Raw genomic sequence first — 24,588 nt, forward strand, 5'->3', positions numbered from 1 at the left:
CACTTTCACATTATGGGGTATTGTGTGTAGATCTGTGACACAAAATCTAAATGTAATCCATTTTAAATGCAGGCTGTAACACAACAAAATGTGGAAAAGGTTAAGGGGTGTGAATACTTTCTGAAGGCACTGTATAGACCGACTGGTAAAACTCACTTCAGCCGTTACCATGAACAAACATTTAAATGAATTAACTTTACACACCCAGTCTCCTTATGGGGGTACAAGCTCTCAACAAGACACAGCCTAAGTTTAGTGTTTGGACAATCACACACACAGCTGCATTGTCCCCAATAACCCTACCCCAGCCCAAGCAGAACCAGATATAAATGGCTGACAACATTGAATGTGACTGACAACTTACCCAACCCCTGCATTTAAGGACCACGCTCTCCTAGCAAGCAACCCAGGGTATTCTGGGTAGTACTTTCTCACCTTGCCTCTGAACTGCAGGGTTGATGGAGTCTGTCTGGACGGTGATAAAGTAACTCTGAATAGCCCAACACTAAAGGAGTGGCAGAGGAAACTACGTGTACGTCCTGACGAAGGAGACACTTCCATTCTCTGGCACTCTAGTGAATCCAAGCTGAAGTAAATGGGCTGCATTATTTATTCTCTGCGGCGTGGGCTGGAATCTCAGGCCTGCTGGCTTCTACAGGCCCAGGGCTGCGAGTCCGAGAGACTTCACCATTCCGTCACTCTGAACGCTGCCAAGGCACACTGACACAGGCATGACAATTATAGCATTTGAAAACAAAACTATTCATTGACATTTGCAGTCAATTCCTGTAATGGTACACAAGTCGCCAACTTGCATGAATTGATGGGAATCAAGTAATGTTCGTGAGCATGGGGAAACTATTCGAACGAGAACATGCTAAATGTAGCAGCAGAGTCTTAAAACCTACGCAAAGGGCATGGAAATCAAATCACCATTAGATTTTTTCCTTATTTTCCAAGTAGCCCGATGCAATGGAAATCTCATATGCTTCCGTTAACTCTAACGCTACACAGGGGTGACACACAAATCAGGATGTTGACATTATTTGGGAATATAATTTCCTGTTATTCATAAGCTACAAGCAAGTGGCAAACCAGCTTTGTGAGTGATACAAGCTAGCATTGAAGTGGTTAAAGCTTACTGCAAACTGTCTCTACTAGTCAGAGCTAATAAAGCAACCCCGACAGATGCTCAGGGTTGTATGTTCGGAACTAAACTAAAACAAAACAGAAAGAAGACACCCTTCCAACAAAAATAAAAAATATTGGAAGCTCGAGGAAAGAAAAACTCCCTTTCTGTGCTGCACAGTGCATTCACCTGATGATGACACTATGATGATTTTATGTTAGACCAGAGGACCCTGAGGTCTTGAGTGGTCTCGAAAGGCCAAACCTTTACAATGATACCCTGTGTTGACCCTGAACCAATCAGTGCACAGTGGAGTCCCTCCCCAGTGACAACCCTTCAGAAGTCCAGCACAGTGGCATCTTGGAACCAGACAGACGTCATTAAACACAGTCCATCTTATGGATGCAAGATTAACCTTTCTCAAAGACAAGTCGTCTAAAAGGGATGAGGAAGATACAACGTACAAGCAAGATACACACTGCACAATGGTAAAACCTAGGCTAATGTAATCTAAAATGTATCTTCCCCTGCTCAATGAGTTAACAAACATATCACACCTTTCTCTGTAGCAATGTCCTTGGAAACTGAAGCAAAAGCTGTTAGTCTCCTTAGATAGGGCTCAACATCTGTATCCTCCTCTCTTCGGTGGGCTTGTTGCCATGGGATGAAAGACTGATCTGCAGTGTGGCTGGTAATGATAGTCTGTACAAGACGATAAACTCAGCATAACTAGCTAGCTGTGTAGGCAAATACCCATATACTTACATATTGTCAAAATGATTCATTCAGCTATCCATTACATTACATTTACATTTTAGTCATTTAGCAGACGCTCTTATCCAGAGCGACTTACTATCCCACACTATTAATAGTCAATTTTGTTTTGTGAACTTACACTAACACACCATGCAGGGGCCCACTGCTAACCATCTGCCAGTAGATCCAAAATCTTTGTTGTTGTCCCTTACTGGCTTTTACCTCCCTCATCTTTCCATTTTCTGTCTGCTGAAAAACAGGGTTCCATGTGGCATCATATTTGATTATGAACTTGGTCACAGAGGCGTCACGCCCATAGGGGGCAAGTGCCCCCTCAGATTTGTCCTGCTTAAAAAATAATAATAGTAATAATTTCTCTGTATTCCTACAAGCCACCTAGCAATTTTATGAAGTTGGCTTTACCTAGCCATGATAGGTTCCCAATCTCCCAACCTCAACCTAGCTACCAAGAAGCAATTTCAGGCTATATATCAAGTTAAAGTAGCTAGCTTGTCTAACTATCTTAGCTGGCATACCTGCTGGCAAAGTTGGTAGACTTTAGAAAAGCAAGCAATAATTAAAAATACTGAATAAGGGTGTGTTCATAAATTAACTCCGGGCATTCGTAAAGTCAGAGCGTTTTGCTCTCAGAGCACACACTGGACGCTCTGGCCGAGGAGTAGGGTTGATCTGAGCGTTCTGACCTCACAACAGTAGTCAAGGACCCAAGCTAACTGGCTAAAGTTGGCTAGCTTGCTAGTTACTTCCAGAAACAAATGAGAGAACACTTCACTCTGACCATTTTACGCGCCCTAGCAGAGCAGAGCAGAGCTGGTTAGGCTGTTTTGTCATCTAGAGCATTGGTGACTGTAACTGTGCGGCTGGCAACAATTTAATGACATTTTCTTGCCAACATTTACTGACACTGGTCATATTCAACAGGTGTTGCAGGTTCGTAAATTAATCAGTTATTCGTTCCTGTACCCAAGAAAGCAAAGGTAACTGAACTAAATGACTATCACGCCATAGCACTCACCTCTGACATCATGAAGTACTTTGAGAGACTAGTCAAGGATTATATCACCTCTACCTTACCTGTCACCCTAGACCCACTTCAGTTTGCTTACCGCCCCAATAGATCCACAGACGATGCAATCGCAATCACACTGCTCTATCCCATCTGGACAAGAGGAATACCTATGTAAGAATGCTGTTCATTGACTATAGCTCAGCATTTAACACCATAGTACCCTCCAAGCTCATTATTAAGCTCGAGGCCCTGGGTCTGAACCCCGCCCTGTGCAACTGGGTCCTGGACTTCCTGACGGGCCGCCCCCAGGTGGTGAAGGTAGGAAACAACATCTCCACTTCGCTGATCACAAGGGTGTGTGCTCAGTCCCCTTCTGTACTCCCTGTTCACCCATGACTGCGTGGCCAAGCACACCACCAACTCAATCATCAAGTTTGCAGATGACACAACAGTAGTAGGCTTGATTACCAACAATGACGAAACAGCCTACAGGGAGGAGGTGAGGGCTCTGGGAGTGTGGTGCCAGGAAAATAACTTCTCACTCAATGTCAACAAAGGAGATGATCGTGGACTTCAGGAAACAGCAGAGGGTGCACCCCCCTATCCACATCGACGGGACCGCTGTGGAGAAGCTGGAAAGCTTCAAGTTCCTTGGCGTACACATCAATGACAAACTGAAATGGTCCACCCACGCAGACAGTGTGGTGAAGAAGGCGCAACAGAGCCTCTTCAACCTCAGGAGGCTGGAGAAATTTGGCTTGGCACCTAAAACCCTCAAACTTTTACAGATGCACAATTGAGAGCATCCTGTCGGGCTGTATCAACGCCTGGTACAGCAACTGCATCGCCCGCAATCGCAGGGCTCTCCAGAGGGTGGTGCGGTCTGCCGAACATATTACCAGGGGCAAACTACCCGCCCTCCAGGACACATACAGCACCCGATGTCACAGGAAGGCCAAAAAGATCATCAAGGACATCAACCACCCGAGCCATTGCCTGTTCATCCCGCTATCATCCAGAAGGCGAGGTCAGTACAGGTGCATCAAAGCTGGGACCGAGAGAATGAAAAACAGCTTCTATCTCAAGGCCATCAGACTGTTAAATATCCATCACTAGCACATTAGAGGCTGCTGCTGCCTATTGAAATCACTTGCCACTTTAAGAAATGGAACACTAGTCACTTTAATGTTTACTTATCTTGCACTACTCATCTCATATGTATATATTGTATTCTATAATATTCTACTGTATCTTAGTCCATGCCGCTCTGTCATTGCTCGTCCATATATATATATATTATTAATTCCATTCCTTACTTACATTTGTGTGTATTGGGTATATGTTGTGAAATTGTTAGATTTTACTTGTTAGATATTACTGCACTGTCGGAGCTAGAAGCACAAGCATTTCGCTACACCCGCAATAACATCTGCTAAACACGTGTATGTGACAAATAACATTTGATTTGATTTGATATTCTGTGCTCTGGTACTCAGATGAGAATGCTCTGAAATCGGAGTAGATAGAGTGAATTTACGAACGTACCCTAAGACTCACATTCCTTTCAATATTTTACCAGAGATACAGAGAAGCATAATTTGTTTATTTAAAAAAAGAACCAACTGTCAAGAGGATACAGACAGTTCAAGAGGAATACTTAGATTTGCAGGAAAATATATATTTTTGACATAGAATTAAGCATTATGATTACGGCTGTAGATCACAAGAAAAGGCTATTTAAGGTGTTTGAAAAATGCAAAATTTCTAACTTTCTGACAGGGGGACTAGCCACCCCTTGGACCACCCCCTCAGCCATCCTCACGTACTTTGTGCCCCCTCAGCCATCCTCACGTACTTTGTGCCCCCTCAACCTTTGGGGATGCATGACGCCCCTGCTTGGTCGTGGAAATAGTGCAAACATTCACGAGACTAGTGTGATATTTCAATGCCAATTACCAATTAGCGAGTTCATTTGCAATTAGCTAGAACCATTTGTTGACGGCATATACTTAAAGGTTGAGTAGTACAGTACAGTATGAGCCTAGACAACGTCACCTGTGCTAACCGAGCTATAGCTCAAGCCAAGTCAGGACAGAAGGAAGCGCGGGCAGGCGCTAATTCATTATTCGATAGACATTCAATTGGGCGACGTTACCTCGCTCTATCTCCGCAACCACGTAGTCCACAAGTCCAGTCCGACTATGTTCACCGACAATGACAAGCAGAGAATACCTGTCGTTGCTGAAGCCAGGATGCAAAGTTCGGTTCACATTTTCCATTGCTTCCACCTCTTCAGTTTTTTGTGTCGCCATGTTGAAAAGTTTGGCAAATAATGTGATACAGAGAGACGCCCCTACTTTATGTATAGGGCGGAAACTCTGCAGATTGACACTTTACAGACCAATCGGATCCCTGTGGTCAGGGATAAAGGTACAGTAACTGCAGTAAAGAAACTCTTATTTAAGTATATTCTCTAGACATAAATTGAAACCAAAGTCTCAAATAGTTTGTCAAAAATCTCATATCAATTAAGGCCTATTATGATTATTATGGTAGCCTAATCATTATAGGATAATACGCTGTTACGATAGTATTATAATTTATATTTTTATGAATTATTATTGACAACCTGGACCAAGGTTTTATACGTTGCTTTGAGATCATCTGTTGCAATATTCATATTAAGTTTTAGCATTATTATTGTTGTTATTTGGGTGGTTTCCTTTTCACCAATGAAAATCTGTTGCCTCTCTAAATGTCTGTTGCGCCCTCTGGAGTAAGTTACTTCTCATGTCTCCAACAACTTCAATGCAGAGATGTGACATATCATTGTTGCATTTCTCCCTGAAAAAAAAAAATCTGTTAAAGCAGGAAAAGTCTTCACAAGTCTTCAAAAAAAGTTGTTTATTCCATTATTTTACATTTACATATCTAAAACAGCAAGATTTGAGAATACACTAATTGTCCTCATACAACATTGAGTCATCCCGATGGTAGCTGTCGTCCTCGATTCCCTAAAAGCATTTGAGGATGGAGAAGTTGCAAGATGTTCCCCGTGGACACTCGCACAACTTCCCAATTCTTGCACCTTTGCGAACTGCACATTGCTGACCCGCATCAGCATCACACTGTCAACATAGAGAACATACAGCCTACATGTATTATTGCTGTAGGCCTACTGTTGCCTACTTGAAAATAACACAGACAGAATAATGGTCACGCAAAATATAAAAATGTCCATGTTCAGGCATATGTCTTACGAAGTTTCTACAAAACAATTATATTACAAAACAATTATATTTCAATTAAGTAAATCCTAAACCTATTCCTCTTACCATGGGAACCCAACCCAACTTCTTCTCATAGGCCGGCATCTGCTTACTCTGTAGTTTTTCAAGAACCTCTTGTAAAGCTTCAAACTGTAGAGTAGAAGAAGCATGTTTAGTTTGACATGTTCATATCTATTCTCTGTCTGCAATGGTAGACTATTAACATATCGCCAATCTAAGTTTCACGATTATGAGCTATGTGTATTAGCGTCCATTTGAGCAATCAATGTGCGCATGCTGTGTGAATTGATATACCACAAAACCATCCGTCCAAGTTATTGAGCAATGTACCTTTTAGAACCCTATTGGTAGGACTATATAAAACCCTTAAAAATATATATAATTTTTTTGCGAATAAATATACTTTTTTATCTCACCAATTCTTGTTCTTCTTGTGTCTTGATGGAGTCTTCAGGGGAGCGTGTTTCCAGAAAGTCGTGGGAGCTGGCCAGCACCACCAACACGGAGCTGGTGGCACTGAGGAGGAGGAGCAGGCTGCCGACCATGGTACTGAAACGCGCTGAACCTGATTGGAAGTTGATAGCAAAGCAAGCGAATCAGTAGGTCTAGGCTAGTATTCTGGCTGGCAGACAACGAGGACCAAGGTTTTATACGTTGCTTTGACATCATCTGCTGCAATATTCATAACACTGAAATGATGGAATTATTTGACATGTAACATTTCCAGGCAAATGTGTTCAAATAGCCTGTACACGTGCTTATACTTTTGACATTTTTAAAGGGGAACATAAAACTTACTAAACTCAAACGGACATTTTGTCTGGCAAAATGGCATTTCCAAAAAAGTATTCCCTCCAGGGAATGAAGAGATTTTTTAGAGTTGAAGCCCCAAAATAAAGGATTAAGGAGGCTTCAATGTGCTTTATTAAGAACATGTGCTATTGGAATTTTCACAGCCTATTTTGAGTTGTTGGCTACATTAGCAGCTATTGTGCATCCTAGACCAAATCCATAGAAATCTCACAGCTTTACTGCTAAGGACCCTTTACAATAAATTGGCTGCATCTTAACTTCAGTATTCAAATTCCCAATAGAGATTCTAAATCACTGCTATTTTGAGGGTCCTACGTGTCATCTGGTCTTTTGACCATCTACGTCAAACCAGGTCTGCTTCCCATCTCCTCTTGTGAGCATAACCTCATCCTTGACCCAAGGTTTGTTCCAATTGACCCAGTGTCATATCCAGAACACTGCGTCATCCACAGATATAATAGACGATACAAAATATCAATTTCGTGGTGACTGGTGAGGGTTTGTGTGATTTCAGATTCAAAAAAATTTTTTGACCACATTTTCTGCATTTAGGCTGCACATATATACTTGACACAACTGAAAAATTGCATACCTTTGCACATTACCTTAATGTGTTATAAAGTGTTTACTACTCCCTACTCACTAGACATTTCCAAGAAACATGGTTTAATTATTTGGTCTAATATTGACACTATAGTTCTTATGTGCTGAAGAAAACCATGTGGTGAAGCTCGGGGTTAAAGGTGAGGAGATGAGTAAACCTGCAGGGGTGGTTTGAGACACCCAATAACCTACAGTCAGATATTACATTTGCAATCATTTTCAACCATTACTATTACATTTTATCTACATAAAACATGCATAAGAAATGCAAAAGAAATGCCAAGGCATGCGATTTGGTTGAATTAATTTTCTCTTGAAAAAGAAAACGATCATCCAAACATATTGTCAATTTACAGTAGTAAAATAATCTCCCAAAATGAACTCAAACTAACATTTAACAAAATAAGGATTAACAAATCATTCTAATTGTTTCCACTTGACCATAAACTAGCTGTCCCATTATTTTATTCCCCCCCCCCCCCCCCCCCAAAAAAAAAAAACATTGGGAAAGCTTTTTCGAAGAGTAAAAATAACAGAAAAGTGCCAAAAACGTCAAAGTAAAGATAGCACTTCCAATAGGCTTTTTGGAAGGCTGAGTTAACGGCTTGATGAGCTAGGATCACCGTACCCCTAACTGCTCATCTACATTCTTCTTCTGGTCACAACACATACTTTCAGTAAGAAAAAACCCCTGAAAACTGGAATGCATCACACACAGAGCCCCAATTGGACTACCTCTGTGTAGTACAAGAACATTCAGTCTTTGGAACTCTTGTCCTGTTTCTACAGGACAGCTGTTTCGTTTTCTTCCCCATTCTAGGGTCTTAAACCAACCTGAAAAGGGAAAAGGCAGGCAGACAGAGTTATGAGCATTTAATAGTACATAGCCTACCTGTAGAATCCTCAGGGGTGTATCGTAGGTCCTAATATATACAGTGAGGGAAAAAAGTATTTGATCCCCTGCTGATTTTCTACATTTGCCCACTGACAAAGACATGATCAGTCTATAATTTTAATGGTAGGTTTATTTGAACAGTGAGAGACAGAATAACAACAACAAAATCCAGAAAAACGCATGTCAAAAATGTTATAAATTGATTTGCATTTTAATGAGGGAAATAAGTATTTGACCCCTCTGCAAAACATCACTTAGTACTTGGTGGAAAAACCCTTGTTGGCAATCACAGAGGTCAGACGTTTCTTGTAGTTGGCCACCAGGTTTGCACACATCTCAGGAGGGATTTTGTCCCACTCCTCTTTGCAGATCTTCTCCAAGTCATTAAGGTTTCGAGGCTGACGTTTGGCAACTCGAACCTTCAGCTCCCTCCACAGATGTTCTATGGCTAGACACTCCAGGACCTTAATGTGCTTCTTCTTGAGCCACTCCTTTGTTGCCTTGGCCGTGTGTTTTGGGTCATTGTCATGCTGGAATACCCATCCACGACCCATTTTCAATGCCCTGGCTGAGGGAAGGAGGTTCTCACCCAAGATTTGACCGTACATGGCCCCATCCATCGTCCCTTTGATGCGGTGAAGTTGTCCTGTCCCCTTAGCAGAAAAACACCCCCAAAGCATAATGTTTCCACCTCCATGTTTGATGGTGGGGATGGTGTTCTTGGGGTCATAGGCAGCATTCCTCCTCCTCCAAACACGGCGAGTTGAGTTGATGCCAAAGAGCTCGATTTTGGTCTCATCTGACCACAACACTTTCACCCAGTTCTCCTCTGAATCATTCAGATGTTCATTGGCAAACTTCAGATGGGCCTGTATATATTCTTTCTTGAGCAGGGGGACCTTGCGGGTGCTGCAGGATTTCAGTCCTTCACAGCGTAGTGTGTTACCAATTGTTTTCTTGGTGACTATGGTCCCAGCTGCCTTGAGATCATTGACAAGATCCTCCCGTGTAGTTCTGGGCTGATTCCTCACCGTTCTCATGATCATTGCAACTCCACGAGGTGAGATCTTGCATGGAGCCCCAGGCTGAGGGAGATTGACAGTTATTTTGTGTTTCTTCCATTTGCGAATAATCGCACCAACGGTTGTCACCTTCTCACCAAGCTGCTTGGCGATGGTCTTGTAGCCCATTCCAGCCTTGTGTAGGTCTACAATCTTTTCCCTGACATCCTTGGAGAGCTCTTTGGTCTTGGCCATGGTGGAGAGTTTGGAATCTGATTGATTGATTGCTTCTGTGGACAGGTGTCTTTTATACAGGTAACAAACTGAGATTAGGAGCACTCCCTTTAAGAGTCTGCTCCTAATCTCAGCTCGTTACCTGTATAAAAGACACCTGGGAGCCAGAAATCTTTCTGATTGAGAGGGGGTCAAATACTTATTTCCCATCAATTGATAACATTTTTGATATGCGTTTTCTGGATTTTTTGTTGTTATTCTGTCTCTCACTGTTCAAATTAACCTACCATTAAAATTATAGACTGATTATTTCTTTGTCAGTGGGCAAACGTACAAAATCAGCAGGGGATCAATTACTTTTTTCCCTCACTGTATCATCATAAGATATTTATTCAGTCTGCAATCTTCAGTGACTGCAAAACGTATGCCTTCACTTCTGTAAGGTCCAAATAGACCTACAGTTCTAATCAATTGCTATAGATCGATATACAGCGTCAGTGCTATCCCACCTCCTAATTAAAATATGACAATTATCCTTTGATAAAGCAGTTGAGTTACAGTGAGTTGAATTTGAAACCAAATAAAGGGTAGATCACTTTACCTTATTCCTCGGCCCGTTTCTCTTCATGAGCCCTCTTGCGACTTGTCGTTGTCTGCTGCATTGCCTAAGAACCAAAAAGTAAAGTTCCATATATCATTATGAAATCAGTTTCCTTTAGTTGTAATTAAATCATGATCTGAGAGAAGGGAGATCCTGAAATGTTAAATGGGGAGTATTGACATTGACAGTTGCCACGTTCAAAACAACTGGGAACTCTGAAAAATATGAGGTCAAATCACAACGTCAATGATCTTCAGGTCGGAAAGTCGGAGCTCTAGAAAGAGGCCCGAGTTCCCATGTTGGAATTCCGAGTTGGATGACCATTAAAATCGATTTTTCCCAGTTGGAGCTCGTTTTTTTTCTCCAGAGTTCCCAGTTGTTTTGAATGCACTGAAGTCGGAAGTCTGAGATTTCCGAGTTGTTTTGAACGCGGCAATAGAACCTATGGACATGGCAGGGTTTCCGTCAATAGGAACAAATGGTCTAGAAATGGAAGAGGCTCTTACTAACCATGTAGCAGCCAGTGTGGTAGCCACACAGGTACCAGGAGAGCAGCATGCTGGATAAGTCTGTCACGGCCGAGTCTAGCCCATCGCCAGCGTCCACCAGCCCTGCTCGGGGGGGCCATACACACGGTGGAGGTGGAGGAGGAGGCAGGAGTGACAGGAAGTCCTGGAGGAGAAGATAACATTATTACACCTGCATTAAATACTCAAATACAAACTGTCAAGATCTCTTATTTATAAACACACCCACAACATAATATCACAGACATTAAATAACATTACTCTTGCTGGATGTACAGGCTTGAGGTAGCCAGTCTCACACAGGTTGAAGATAGACATGTAGGTAAGAAACACACATAGCAAACAGCCTCACCAAACAGCCTTTGGGCGGTGGCACTGGAGGAAAAAAAGGAAAGGGGTGATTATTTGGTTCCTGTCTCCGACTACTTGGCTTCTTCTTATCCCCCTGCTCATTGCCAAGGTTATAGCTGCTTTTGCTATAGTCTTTTCCCTGAAACAACACAAGAGAGAAAGTGTGAAAAACATACAACAAATATCAAAATGTGTGGTTGGGGACATGCTATAGTGGACAAGTCTGACATATTTGAATGCAAACGTCCTTATCTGTAAATATCAGACATCAGTAAACCATAACCATTTGTCAACAATGTATTCCAGACGTCCTGAAAGAGGGAATAGCACCCAGACTCACTGGAGGAAACTCAGGTGGCTGAGGTGAGGAAGGCTCCTCTCGTCCCTCTTGTTGAGGTGTCCTCCACTCTCTATCCTTCTTCTTCCAATCTGCGCTGTTGTTACTAGTGGACCTGAACCCTTCGACAGCCTAGGGGTGAGAAACTTGCCTTATTGGGCTGACCCACGCAGTGCTTCATCCATATACTGGATTGTGACATGTTTGTTGATGTAATTTAAAGCTGCAATATGGAAGTTTTCAGGCAACCCGACCAAATGTACATAGAAATGTGCATCATAGATCTGTCATTCTCATTGAAAGCAAGTCTAAGAAGCGGTATATATGTTGTATGTGCACCTATTTCTATGCTTCCCATTCTTAAGTTTTGTTTTTGCGTCTTTTACTTTCGGTTTTGTACACCAGCTTCAAACATCTTAAAATACTATATTTTTGGTTATATATATATATATATATATATATATATATATATATATATATATATATATATATATTCACGACGGTTTAGATGGTACAATGACTCGCTACACTATACTTGCTTGTTTTGTTTAGGCTAACTATTAGAATTTTAGCAACCAGGAAATGGCAGAGCGATTTCTGCGTAGTGCATCTTTAAAGTCTGATACATCTTACTGTCAAACTTTACTTGAACCGTCTGGTGTCTGTCATAAAGGCCACATAAATGAGGGTTGAAATGAAGTTTGACCCCTTGCTGCACCTTGGCAGCAGCTCTTCCACTGTGTCCTCCCAGGTCATCTGGAGATAGCAGGGTGCTCAGCTCCAGCTCCTCCTCATTCCCGTAGCCTTCAAACTTCACCCGGCAGCGTTCGCCTCTCATCCACACCAGCACCGCTGGGTAGACCAGGCCATCCTCAGAGTACACGGCACGGCACCGGGAACCCAGCATCCACACCTGGTACACAATACCATACATACACACCATTACGGGGAATATACATTTAATAGACCAGGTAGTAATAAAAGCAAGCTTGAGAAGCAGAACCGAAAGAAATCAAGTTTCCAACAGTGCTATCATGAATATTTTACTAAGGGTGTATTTAGTAGTTGCACACTGTAGCAAAACGTTTTACTGATTACTTTTGAGTTTGACTTTGGTGTTGGCTTCAGCTGTAAGCTAGCAAGGAAAGTTAGCCTAAAAAGCTGGATGCTACCGGTATCTTCTTGCATTGTATGAAATAACACATATGGAATCATGTAGTAACCAAAAAAGTGTTAAAAATCAAAATATATTTTATATTTGAGATTCTTCAAAATAGCCACCCTTTGCCTTGATGACATCTTTGCACGCTCTTGGCATTCTCTCAACCAGCTTCATGAGGTAGTCACCTGGAATGCATTTCAATTAACAGGTGTGCCTTCTTAAAAGTTAATTTGTGGAATTTATTTCCTTCTTAATGAATTTGAGCCAATCAGTTGTGTTGTGACAAGGTAGGGCGCAGTGGTCTAAGGCACTGCATCGCAGTGCTAACTGTGCCACTAGAGATCCTGGTTCGAATCCAGGCTCTGTCGCAGCCGGCCGCGACCGGGAGACTCATGGGCGGCGCACAATTGGCCCAGCGTCGTCCAGGGTAGGGGAGGGAATGGCCGGCAGGGATGTAGCTCAGTTGATAGAGCATGGCATTGGCAACGCCAGGGTTGTGGGTTCGATTCCCAGGGGGGGCCAGTATAAAAAAATAAAAATAATAATAATTGTATTCACTAACTGTAAGTCGCTCTGGATAAGAGCGTCTGCTAAATGACTAAAATGTAAATGTAAATGTAGGGGGGTATACAGAAGATAGCCCTATTTGGTAAAAGACCAAGTCCATATTATGGCAAGAACAGCTCAAATAAGCAAAGAGAAACAACAGTCCATCATTACTTTAAGACATGAAGGTCAGTCAATACTGAACATTTCAAGAACTTTGAAAGTTTCTTCAAGTGCAGTCACAAAAACCATCAAGAACTATGATGAAACTGGCTCTCATGAGGACCGCCACAGGAATGGAAGACCCAGAGTTACCTCTGCTGCAGAGGATAAGTTCATTAGAGTTACCAGCCTCAGAAATTGCAGCCCCAATAAATGCTTCACAGAGTTCAAGTAACAGACACATCAGCATCAACTGTTCAGAGGAGACTGTGTGAATCAGGCCTTCATGGTCGAATTGCTGCAAAGAAACCACTACTAAAGGACACCAATACACGAGCAATGGACATTAGACCGGTGGAAATGTGTCCTTTGGTCTGGAGTCCAAATTGAAGATTTTTGGTTCCAACCGCCGTGGCTTTGTGAGACGCGTGTGTGTGAACGGATGATCTCCGCATGTGTATTTCCCACCGTAAAGCATGGAGGAGGAGGTGTTATGGTGTGGGGGTGCTTTGCTGGTGACACTGTCTGTGATTTATTTAGAATTCAAGGCACACTTAACCAGCATGGCTACCACAGCATTCTGCAGCGATACGCCATCCCATCTGGTTTGGGCTTAGCAGGACTTTCATTTGTTTTTCAACAGGACAATGACCCAACACACCTCCAGGCTGTGTAAGCACTATTTTACCAAGAAGGAGAGTGATGGAGTGCTGCATCAGATGACCTGGCCTCCACAATCCCACGAGGTCAACCCAATTGAGATGGTTTGGGATGAGTCGGACCACAGAGTAAAGGAAAAGCAGCCGACAAGTGCTCAGCATATGTGGGAACTCCTTCAAGACTGTTGGAAAAGCATTCCAGGTGAAGCTGGTTGAGAGAATGCCAAGAATGTGCAAAGCTGTCATCAAGGCAATGGGTGGCTACTTGAAGAATCTCAAATATAATATTTGTTTAACACTTTTTTGGTTACTACATGATTATATATGTGTTATTTCATCGTTTATGTCTTCACTATTATTCTACAATGTAGAAAATAGTAAAAATAAAGAAAAAGCCTGGAATGAGTAAGTGTGTCGAAACTTTTGACTGGTACTGTATATACTAGGCAGTGTCAGAGGAAGGCCCAAAAAAATTGTCAAAGACTCCAGTCACCCAAGTCATACACTGTTCTCTCTGCTACCGCACGGCAAGCGGTACCGGAGCGCCAAGTCTAGGTCCAAAAGGCTCCTTAACAGCTTCTACCCCCAAGCCATAAGTCTGCTGAACAATTAATCAAATTGCCACCCCGACAATTTGCATTGATCCCCCCTTTGTTTTTACACTGCTGCTACTCGCTGTTTACTATCTATGCATAGTCACTTTACCCCTACCTACATGTACAAATTACCTCGACTAACCTGTACCGCCGCACATTGACTCGGTACCCCCCTGTATATGGCCTCGTTATTGTTATTTTATCGTGTTACTTTTTTATTTTTTTATTTTAGTTTATTTCAAAAATATTTTCTTAAACCTGCATTGTTGGTTAAGGGCTTGTAAGTAAGCATTTCACGGTAAGGTCTACAACTGTTGTATTCGGCGCATGTGACAAATAACATTTGATTTGATTTTGATTTGATGATTTAACTTGTGTGCAGCATAACTGGTGATGCAGCCCAGACTCCCAGTGAGTTCAGTGGTTCCTCATGGCAGGCTCCAGCTAGCAATGAGAAAGTGGAGCAGGCACGGTGCTCTCGCGCTATAAGGGAACAGACTTGATCCTCTCTCAATCAGTAGACGACGTGACACACATTTGACAGAAGTACCGAAAGTAACAAAAATACTACTACCAAACTGTTTTTCATGTTCTAGTATCGAAAAAGTTCAGACGTTTCGGTATACCGTGCAACACTATTGCCTGTGGCTCACCCGTTTTTCCTTCCAGGGCTGGTCAGCAGCTTCAGGTAGCAGGGCACTCAGCTTCATCTCTTCCTCGTTTCCGTAGTTGTCAAACTTCACCTTGCAGCACTCCCCATCCAACCAGACCAGGCTGGCAGGATAAACCAGCCCATCCTGTGACCACACAGCCTTGCAGTGGGAACCTACCTCCCACTGCTCAAAGAATCACAGATAGAAAGCGCATTGAGAAAAAGCTTCAACCTTTATACGCCACAAAAATATCAGTCTTCCATCAATAGCCTAACTGATTACCTTTAAGTTTGCCTTTGGGTCAAACGGTCCCTTACTTGGCACACAAGATTCAGAGAGTTTCTGTGAATTGTCTGCAAGCTTCTCATCGCTCTCATTTTCATCGCTCTAAAAGATAAAGATGAAACAAAGGAGATTATTCAGGATTCAGTGTTGGAAAATTGTTCTTCTGATGAAGACATTCATGTTATTGGTTTTTGGTTTGAGGACATCATCAATTCACAAGGAGTCAATTTCATGAAATGGAAGGGACCATCCTCTGACCACATCCCACAAATCGTATTCTTCCATATAGCCTATCAGTTTTGATTCCATCAGTTTCGGTGGGTTGTCTCCAACCCTCTCATCACTCTCTTTTTCATCATTACAGCTCTAAAGGATAAAACAAAGACAAAGGAAATGATTCAGGATTTGTTATTGGATCATTGTTCTTCTGATGAAAACATGGAGGAGACATTCACGCTAGGCCTATTTGTTTTCGGTTTTAACACATGCCCACCAATCGCCCCATCGTCAATTCACAAGGGGTGAATCTCTTGATTTAGAAGGGGCCATCTGACCACATAGCATTAAGAGAATCAGAGACCAAAGATCATGAGGAAAAGCATCAAGCCTACACACACCAAAAATGTCAGTGTTCCATCTATTGACTACCTTTGAGTTTGCCCTTAGGTCAACTGGTTCCAGACTTGGCACACACGATTCGGACTCAGACAGTTTCTGTAGATTGTCGCAAAGCTTCTCACCACTCTCTTTTTCAATGTTTGAGCTCTGAAGGATGAATGAAACAAATGAGATTCATTAGGTTGACATGTATTGTTTTTGGTTTCAAGCCATGCCAACCACCATCGATTCACAAGGGGAAAATCTCATGAGGTGCTTCCTTTCCCTTTGTCCCATCTCCTTGAGCTGAATATAGCTTGTTAGTTAAGTAAAACTACACCAGAGCCATGTATTTAGAAGAAGAAAAAATGCATGGCTCTGCAGTCTGCACTACACCAACTATATCTTAACCACAGAAAGGGGAAGGAGCTTGTATATTTGTCAACTTTACCCGAAATGTTTGAAGGGCTTCGTCATAGGCCTTTACCAGTGCCGAGTTGTCAGTAGCCACAGACCCTTTATTCTACATCAAACCAGAAACAAAATACATGTTAATTTCATAAGTGGCTAGCTGTCAACTTTATCAGTGGCTAACGTTAGCTAGTCTCGTCATATTGGTGGAGGGAGATAGCTTGCTAGCTATGCTATAAAACCCTTACCTCGACTCCTTCACATCGCAAAACAATACTTGCTGGACATTCAGCCATAACTATCTAGTTGAATGAAACACACGTGTTGACTTATTGTAGTTTTCGTGACATAGTAGGTTGTTTCAAATGTAGTAGCAAACGTTTTGATTATATTAAATTCCCGCGAGTGTGTCAAAAATGCTGCAGCGCACCATGTGTATGCTACAGTGCATTCTGGCAATTGTAGTTCTGAAATGGGTTTTGTATTAATGGTTGCAATGGCGCTACCCTGTGGAACCCGTAACATACCGACCACATTATTATGACCGTATCGTACATTATTCTCCACGGGGATGAAAAATAGGCTACCATATGGTAGAATATTTTGCACTTCCTTCATTGACATGGTCATGAGAATGAACACGTCCTAAAACCTTTACATTGCAGCAATATAGCGTATAACCCAAATGCTATAAGAGATTGCTTTTGGTTATGGCTTTGTTAGCTATTAACTGGAGTAGGCCTACCCAAAGTCATGCGTGTAACACATCGGGCCACTAGGCTAGATAGCCTATAGGCTACAGTCAAAATGAGACGTTCCCTACCCTCCTCCATCCATTCTCCAATCTCCTCTAGCCGCCTCCACCCCATTCCATTCAAAGCATACTGGGTTTCCATTAGACCAAGGTATTTCATTCTGTCCTAGTATGTCCGCTCACAATTACCATTTTAAACGGGGGAAAGTGTCAAGGCTAACTATATCGTGTCTGTGCGCAGTCCTACTGAATTTACTGGGCAGCCGGGGTTCACCAAGGAGACAGGAGACAGGAGACATGGCAACACTAGGCTAGTCAACAGCACTTGGCCCTTATATACTATTACGGTAGGTTCGAAAAACCGCAGTGAGCTCCCCATGGCGTCTTTCCATGCATCCCAATAAGGTGAAGAATGTGAGACGTGTGAATTGCCAGCTGCAGGCCTACCACGATAAATTGAGACAACAACAAAAAAAAACGCTGCAATAAAATAAATAACCCAATAAAATGAGACCGGTCGGAACGGCTGCGTAGGAATTCGAGCGAAGATCAACTTTCCCCTTTCATCTGTGACTAGAGTTTCACACAGATAGCCTACGAGTCCATTAATCCGGGGCCCAGAAATACTGCTAATGATCAAGTAGCCTTAGCGATAACCTCTAGGCCTATTTGTCAAAAACATAATCAGCCGAAAAACGAATCAAGGGATTGACCAAATGTTACAAAGTTGTCAATGCATGACATGGTGATCATGAGAAGAATACAATCTATTTTAGGCTATCTATTATAATGATTAGAGGTAGTATCGATAGCCTACTGTTAGACTGTAGCCTTTTGGGACTAGTGCGCTATAATTTGATTTAATCAAAACCGCGCAATTCACAGTTCAAGATTAGCCTTTCCAATCGCTTTGGAATTTACGATATAGGCCTATCAAACCTGAACTGCAGTATCAAGTTGCGGTTGCTAATTGTCCCCATTGTCTATTTGATTGAAGTTAATTTAGTGTGAAACGCTTGATTCCCAAAATCGAGACCAGATAAAGGAACAAATCGGTCTTCACACTTGAAATCAACTCCAGCGCGAGTATGCTGCATTATCAATATCAGTCTTCGAGAGTGTAGTTATTCAGTTGACAACTAAGTGGCGCTCCACGCTAAGAATAATAAAGTGTTATAATTGCCTCAATGTACAGTAGGCTTTCTGATTGATCACTGTTATTGCACTCTTATTGTGAGTTTGAGAAAATATTACTATTAAAATAGGTAGTCCTTGAAGTTGGTGGTTTAGTCTTTATTTATTGAAAAGTGATACATTTATACAAATTAGTAAACTGTCTAATATCCATATTTATCCATATGGATTTCATCTGCAGAGTATCTGCATAATCTGCAGAAATGTGGCTTTTGTAGTAAAATGTGAGATCTTGGTCTGGGTCTCATGAAACAATTCAGCAAGGGGCATAAGCGGGAACAATAAGAGTTGTAAAGTGTGACAAGGTTCGTTCCACAAAATGAGTGCCTTTTAAGTCCCTTTGATATTTCAGGTATAAATTGTGCACAAGTATTGCATTTCAAAAGCCTATTTTATTAAATGATGTGCCCTTTAATATAGACCACATGGAATATTCAATAAATATGATTTTTTATATGAATAAAGACTTGCTAAAGTGCCACAATTCAGCATTTTGATATGTCCCTCTGTGCATCCTCTGTGACTTCTAGGAAGATTTTAACCCACTTAACCCCAACATTTCTCCAAGTTTTCTCAATCAATTTAAAGTCCTAGTAATTTTTTGGCTTTGACAAAGTCATTTCTGAAGATTATTATTTATTTAATGTGATTAGTGATTCATTTTCAAGGTAAAAATATATAAAAACCTGTTAGGTGAACTGAACTCTTGTTTTAATATGGTCAAACTATTCCTTTTTAACATTTTTTTTTCTAAAGAAACAAACATTTAATAGGTAAATGTAAAAAGCAAGTGAGCTGGTTCTACTCTTTTTGGCCATTTTCTGGTGTTTTGTGGTTAAACCTAGCGGGTCGAGCATAACAAGTCAACCCTGTTACCCATAGATAAACAGGCTAGAAATGTTTTAACAATAAACAATGAATAAATTCAAATTGAAGCTTGATGCCCCTCTGTATTGCACACAGCAAAGTTCCATTCCCCCTGTCACAAGGGGATTTATGGCTGATTTAAGATGAAGTTGTCAACCCTGTTACTTTATTTGTCACTTAATAGGCACTTACTATAGTAATGTTTTTATTTAACCTCATGAGATGGGAAAACGTGTATTTTATAAAGTTCAACATGTGCTCTTTTTGACAGAATATAAAATTTTTGTGAAATAAAACGTTTTTTGCACCAAGTTACATTACTCAAAAGGCACCTAATTAGTGGAACGACCCACATGTTCCAACTTGCAATTTCGATGCGATGCGGCACAGAGCAGCACTTGCAGTTTCGGTGCGATGATGCACTGAGTCCACTGAGGGGCGACTCATCGTTAACATTCTGAATGTCAGACACCACTATTATTTCTTACGATCATCTTACTTTACAGAATAGGCACTAGAAATATATAATTGCAGTCTATTCAAGATTATAGGATACATAGATATTTAAGTCTTGGCATATGCTATAGGCCAATGCACATATAGCAACAATATAATACTCAATCATCGATAGGCCTGTAGTCTACAGTAAACTATCATGCATTGTAGATGGATGGAATACATTATAATTGAGACGAATGGAGTAGCCCTAGGTTACCTTTATTCTGTCTTTGAGGTGAGATTTCGTAATAGATTGATTGGATAACAAGATCCACTAATAGCTTGTAAACACTGATCCTGTGACTGCAGATAAAATTAGCCACGGTGGAACTAGGATAGCTTGGGACAGGTGATGAAAGTTCCAGATAGCATGAGTTCACTGCAGAAATTCGGCCACATTCTAGAAGATAGAAGATAGATGACTTGTCTTTCAAAAGAAAGGGCAGTGGAGTAGATATCCCAAGAAAATGCCATTTACATTGGTTTAACTGGATGTAATAATAATACGCCATTTAGCAGACGCTTTTATCCAAAGCGACTTACAGTCATGTGTGCATACATTTTTACGTATGGGTGGTCCCGGGGATCGAACCCACTACCCTGGCGTTACAAGCGCCATGCTCTACCAATTGAGCTACAGAGGACCATCTTGATATAAGCATTTCTCTGCACCTGCAATAACATCTGCAAAATATGTGTACGCGACCAATACCATTTTATTTCATGTATTGTGTAATCAAGATGCGTCCACATATTGTTGCATTTGTTTTTAACACGAGGGAGGTCAGGTGCTATGGTAACAAACATGGGTGTTAACAATGTATCCCTCTCTGCAAGCTCCTCTGACTGACATGCAATCAACCAACGGGCTTTGCAACAATTGTATTTTTGCCATAAAAAAAGTTTTGTAATAACAAATGTATTGGAACAATATATGTAATGGAACAATGTATATTAAATCAAACACACTTTCATAGACATGATCACACTGATGTTGCATATAGGCCTACTATATTTTGATAGGCTCAGACGACCACAGTATGAAGAAATACGCAGCAATAGAAAAGCTAAGGAAATTCCATGGCACTCGTAAACAAACTGATACTAAGCGAGGGAGGGTTGGGGATTCTCTGTAAGAGCCCACGTGGCTCCTGAAATGCGTTGGCGTAAACAGCCAATTATTGAAAAGAGTGTGGATTCTAGTACACCAATGGACCAATCAGGGAAGTAGTGACTAAGAAACGCCACGCCTAGCATGAGCGTGGATATAACCGTTGAGTTTTGCGCTGTTATATCAGAAACCACTGAGCCACAGACAGAACTATTAGAAGGACTTTGCAATTCAACAGCGAGCGAGTTTACACTGAAACACCGCAAGGGAACCTATACCATATTGGATTACTGATTTGCCAAGGACGCGCTGCAAACCTCGATTCGGGAATATACTAATTGGAGATTATCTTTGTGGATTATACAATTACGAACTTCAATATGACTCTGGAAGAACTCGGTTGCAATATCACTGAGAAAAAGTAAGTTATTGCACATTTGTCGTTCAGAATAGCCTACGCCTTGCTGTATGTATAGTGTGTGCATTGAGAATCGGCTAGATGGTTTGGCAGTGGAACGTGAAATATAGCCTCAGTACTGAATTCTGCTCAGTAGTAGCCTATTCGCAATTGTGTGCTCAGTAGTAGCCTATTCGCAATTGTGGTGCATAACTAACATAATTTATTTTTCTTGAAGGATGGAGACCGTGAGTCAAGCACTAGAAGAGCTGCTGGTGGCAGCGCAGCAACAAGACTGCCTGACTTTGGGAGTCTACGAGTCTGCAAAGCTGATGAATGTGTAAGTATTATTGTAAATTCTATCATTATTGCCCATTTCGTAATATGGGTCAATGCAACATAGCTGCAACCATGATGCGCTATTTATCTATATTTGCTATTCCTTTTCTTTCTGCAGTGATCCTGATAGTGTAGTCTTGTGTGTTCTGGCGACTGATGAGGAGGACGAGGATGACATTGCACTGCAGATTCACTTCACGCTCATCCAAGCCTTCTGCTGCGACAACGACATCAACATACTGCGCGTCTCGGGCATCAGGCGCCTCGCTCAGGTTCTTGGCGAGCCAAGCACCGCTGACAGCAACGGCAACGAGCCCAAAGATCTGCACTGCATCCTTGTCACTGTAAGTACAGCCTCCTGTCTTCTTATTTTGATTACACGCAATAGGCCTCGTGCATAATTGTTAATCTTGTGCGTAATTGTTAATATTGAATACATCGAAATAATCGAAATGCCCTAATGTCATCATAAGTTTCTCATTCAAGACATTCCTAACGATATCTCCCACTTTTTGTCTACAGAACACCCAGTGCCAATCTCTGAAATGCCAAGCGTTGCAGGACGTGGGCAGCTACTGCGATGAGAGCCGCTGCAAGAACCAGTGGGTACCTTATCTGGCCCTGCAGGAGCGCTGAACTAACGACCCTCGCTGAGAAACATGAAAGTAAACAAGTCGTGAAACTAAACAAGTCGTCATTCTTCAAGAATGAGAAAGGCATTCAAGAAGGGGGCATCATCGACAGGCCTGTGTCTGCCTGCCCCGTGCCGCTACCCAGTGACGGAGCTGAGAATGTGCATGTTCCAAGGGACAATGCGCATGCTTCCATGACGCATCGGACCCCAGTTCTCTTCCTCCGCGGAAAGGAAAGGTGACGGCCGGAGTGGGGAGTAGAAACGAACTGTAGAGAAGTCTCACTGGTGTTTGCCCAGCCATGTTGGAGCAACTGGGGGCGGCAGCATAGCGTGGGAACTGATTTGCAGTTTCGTTTATGCAGAGGAGGGACAAAGCAACATAATCACAGAGAATCCAGACTTGAAACTGGGTTTAACCCTATGCTTTCCGACGTGGAAGTCGGGGTATTTATGATGAAATGCAATGTGAGTGACTGCAATGCTCTACAGTTGGATGTTATGAGCATTGAAGAAGTGTCTTCAGAGCAACAATGCCTATGGATTGTTATTATGTGAAAGATATTCTGGCTACACTCATAGCCAGGTGACTGTCAGTTAAGTGGGTCAAAACATTGCCACAATGTAACAATGAAGTCATGTATTTTACATTGACACAACGAACTAATGTATTGTTATTATTTAAGTTGAACAGAGTAATATATGACAGTGAACTATCTGCATTGCTGAATATAATGTTAAACTTATTTGAATAAATTATTGAACTGAACCTTTGAGTTCTCTGAGTGCTTTATCCTATGAGAAGGGGGGGGGGGGGTGCTTTGAATACTGCATCAGTGTTCTCCAACATTATTTCTGGTAACCTAAGCCTACTGTACAGTGTTGTACATTGGACTTCACTCCAGCTGGGAATCAATCTGACAGTAATTAGTAGGCCTATACATTGTACCTGCTTGATTAGGGAACCAATTATTTTATATTCACCTGTGTCCTGTCTGAAATTCAGACGTGGAAACAGCAACACTTCATAAAACAGTTGAAATACTGTACTTAGACGTTATACCATTTCATCTAGGCCATGAATAAATCATATGTAACCTATATACTGTTTCAACAAGGCTGGAGTTTTAACTGACACCCAGCCTAAAGTATATGAACTATGTTATGACTAATGTTATAATAAACTAATTATATGAACTAATGTCTTGCTATTGCTCACCAAAATGTAAACTTCACAACACCATTATTACCTGCAATCTTACACTTTCATGCACATTGTTGAGATATACAGTTTATTTTAGGCCAGACAGTAGCTTTCTGATGCTGTGATGCATCCACAGTAGCCTACAGTTTGATATCCAGAAAGCATTCATCACTCAAATGCCATGCACAGGTGGTTGAAAGCATCTGATGTCTAAGTCCCTAATCGGCCTATGTAAAGAAAGAAAGGATCCGTTCACCTGAAACATAGTTGAATAGTTTATTGTGCAATTCATATAAAAAAGGTCAAATTCCAGTTAGGGGGTTTTTGTTGTGTAAAAAGACAAATAGGGACTAACCAAATGGGTTGAGACAAGGCAGTACTGTAGTTTCAACCGGATTTCCCTTCACAATAGGCCCTCAATGAGGAACTAACTGACGAAAGCCAGGATTGCGGCATAGCTCATGGCATATCCTCCTTCCTTACATTGTTGGCTGAACTTAACCTCTTTCAAAACCACTTGTGCAAACCAACAGTGTGTATCTGTGTGTGGGTTTACAAGTAGCCGAGGGTGCAGTCACTTCTCCTGGCTTACTGGTAACTACGTCACATCCTGGATGTGACATCCTTAATTTGGCGGCCAGTACTGTTGTGACACCCTGCCCCGTAGGGGACTGTGACTCCCTATAGGGCCAGTGACGTGGGACACTTGTTTGACTTGGCAGTTGTCTAAAACCTTTCGTGTGCCTCAGAGTACAGCGAGAAATCATCACAGACGGCAGTTCACTTAATGTCTTTGAGAGCACACTTCTTTGACAAACCCAGGATCTGCCATAAATTGGGCCTGGCTAGGACACCGGTAACAAACAGCTGGTTGATGTAGATAAGGCTTAGGGTTTGGGCCATCACAGGTTGGGACATCGGAGAGACAAGGATGCCACTGGGTTAAGCGCTCACT

At 41.8% G+C, this 24,588-nt stretch overlaps 4 protein-coding genes across 4 annotated transcripts in view; 1 reads left to right on the forward strand and 3 right to left on the reverse strand.

The window, feature by feature from the left end:
• The window catches only part of LOC311137465 (microtubule-associated protein 1S-like), a 35,957-nt gene extending 30,709 nt beyond the window's left edge, over nucleotides 1-5,248 (reverse strand). Inside the window, exon 1 of the mRNA XM_084171997.1 lies at nucleotides 5,071-5,248. Within this exon, the coding sequence (XP_084028123.1) occupies nucleotides 5,071-5,227 (157 nt within the window). The 5' untranslated portion in view covers nucleotides 5,228-5,248. The remainder of the gene's footprint in view (nucleotides 1-5,070) is intronic.
• A 551-nt stretch (nucleotides 5,249-5,799) lies between these two features.
• Nucleotides 5,800-7,121, reverse strand: LOC311136739 (cocaine- and amphetamine-regulated transcript protein). Its single transcript, XM_084171008.1, has 3 exons — nucleotides 6,622-7,121; nucleotides 6,251-6,334; nucleotides 5,800-6,043 (listed from the first exon to the last, which is right to left on the reverse strand). Exons 1-3 carry the CDS (start codon nucleotides 6,748-6,750, stop codon nucleotides 5,930-5,932), a joined length of 327 nt encoding a protein of 108 aa, XP_084027134.1. The 5' UTR covers nucleotides 6,751-7,121; the 3' UTR covers nucleotides 5,800-5,929.
• An 856-nt stretch (nucleotides 7,122-7,977) lies between these two features.
• Nucleotides 7,978-17,092, reverse strand: LOC311136738 (uncharacterized protein). The gene is made up of 12 exons (XM_084171007.1): nucleotides 16,887-17,092; nucleotides 16,679-16,750; nucleotides 16,279-16,395; nucleotides 15,889-15,996; nucleotides 15,628-15,732; nucleotides 15,346-15,528; nucleotides 12,286-12,480; nucleotides 11,571-11,699; nucleotides 11,232-11,369; nucleotides 10,863-11,024; nucleotides 10,353-10,416; nucleotides 7,978-8,455 (listed from the first exon to the last, which is right to left on the reverse strand). The coding sequence occupies exons 1-11, from the start codon at nucleotides 16,932-16,934 to the stop codon at nucleotides 10,354-10,356; spliced, it is 1,320 nt and encodes a 439-aa protein (XP_084027133.1). The 5' UTR covers nucleotides 16,935-17,092; the 3' UTR covers nucleotides 7,978-8,455; nucleotide 10,353.
• A 4,155-nt stretch (nucleotides 17,093-21,247) lies between these two features.
• LOC311137240 (growth arrest and DNA damage-inducible protein GADD45 beta-like) lies at nucleotides 21,248-23,198 on the forward strand. Its single transcript, XM_084171623.1, has 4 exons — nucleotides 21,248-21,483; nucleotides 21,698-21,799; nucleotides 21,917-22,142; nucleotides 22,321-23,198. Exons 1-4 carry the CDS (start codon nucleotides 21,443-21,445, stop codon nucleotides 22,432-22,434), a joined length of 483 nt encoding a protein of 160 aa, XP_084027749.1. The 5' UTR covers nucleotides 21,248-21,442; the 3' UTR covers nucleotides 22,435-23,198.
• The last annotated feature ends 1,390 nt before the right edge of the window (nucleotides 23,199-24,588 follow it).

The sequence above is a fragment of the Coregonus lavaretus genome, assembly GCF_964263955.1.
Source record: "Coregonus lavaretus genome assembly, chromosome: 11".
Classification (NCBI taxonomy): domain Eukaryota; kingdom Metazoa; phylum Chordata; class Actinopteri; order Salmoniformes; family Salmonidae; genus Coregonus; species Coregonus lavaretus.

Coding starts and splice junctions, on each gene's coding strand:
- LOC311136739 (XM_084171008.1), bottom strand. CDS start 6,750: ATGGTCGGCAGCCTGCTCCTCCTCCTCAGTGCCACCAGCTCCGTGTTG. Junction 6,335..6,621: donor CACAAGAAGAACAAGAATTG/GTGAGATAAAAA, acceptor TCTACTCTACAG/TTTGAAGCTTTACAAGAGGT. Junction 6,044..6,250: donor AGTTGGGTTGGGTTCCCATG/GTAAGAGGAATA, acceptor CTATGTTGACAG/TGTGATGCTGATGCGGGTCA.
- LOC311136738 (XM_084171007.1), bottom strand. CDS start 16,934: ATGGCTGAATGTCCAGCAAGTATTGTTTTGCGATGTGAAGGAGTCGAG. Junction 12,481..15,345: donor AGCCCTGGAAGGAAAAACGG/GTGAGCCACAGG, acceptor ATTGTGTACCAG/GTGTGGATGCTGGGTTCCCG. Junction 11,025..11,231: donor CACCGCCCAAAGGCTGTTTG/GTGAGGCTGTTT, acceptor CTTCTCCTCCAG/GACTTCCTGTCACTCCTGCC.
- LOC311137240 (XM_084171623.1), top strand. CDS start 21,443: ATGACTCTGGAAGAACTCGGTTGCAATATCACTGAGAAAAA. Junction 21,484..21,697: donor TGCAATATCACTGAGAAAAA/GTAAGTTATTGC, acceptor TTTTTCTTGAAG/GATGGAGACCGTGAGTCAAG. Junction 21,800..21,916: donor TCTGCAAAGCTGATGAATGT/GTAAGTATTATT, acceptor TTCTTTCTGCAG/TGATCCTGATAGTGTAGTCT.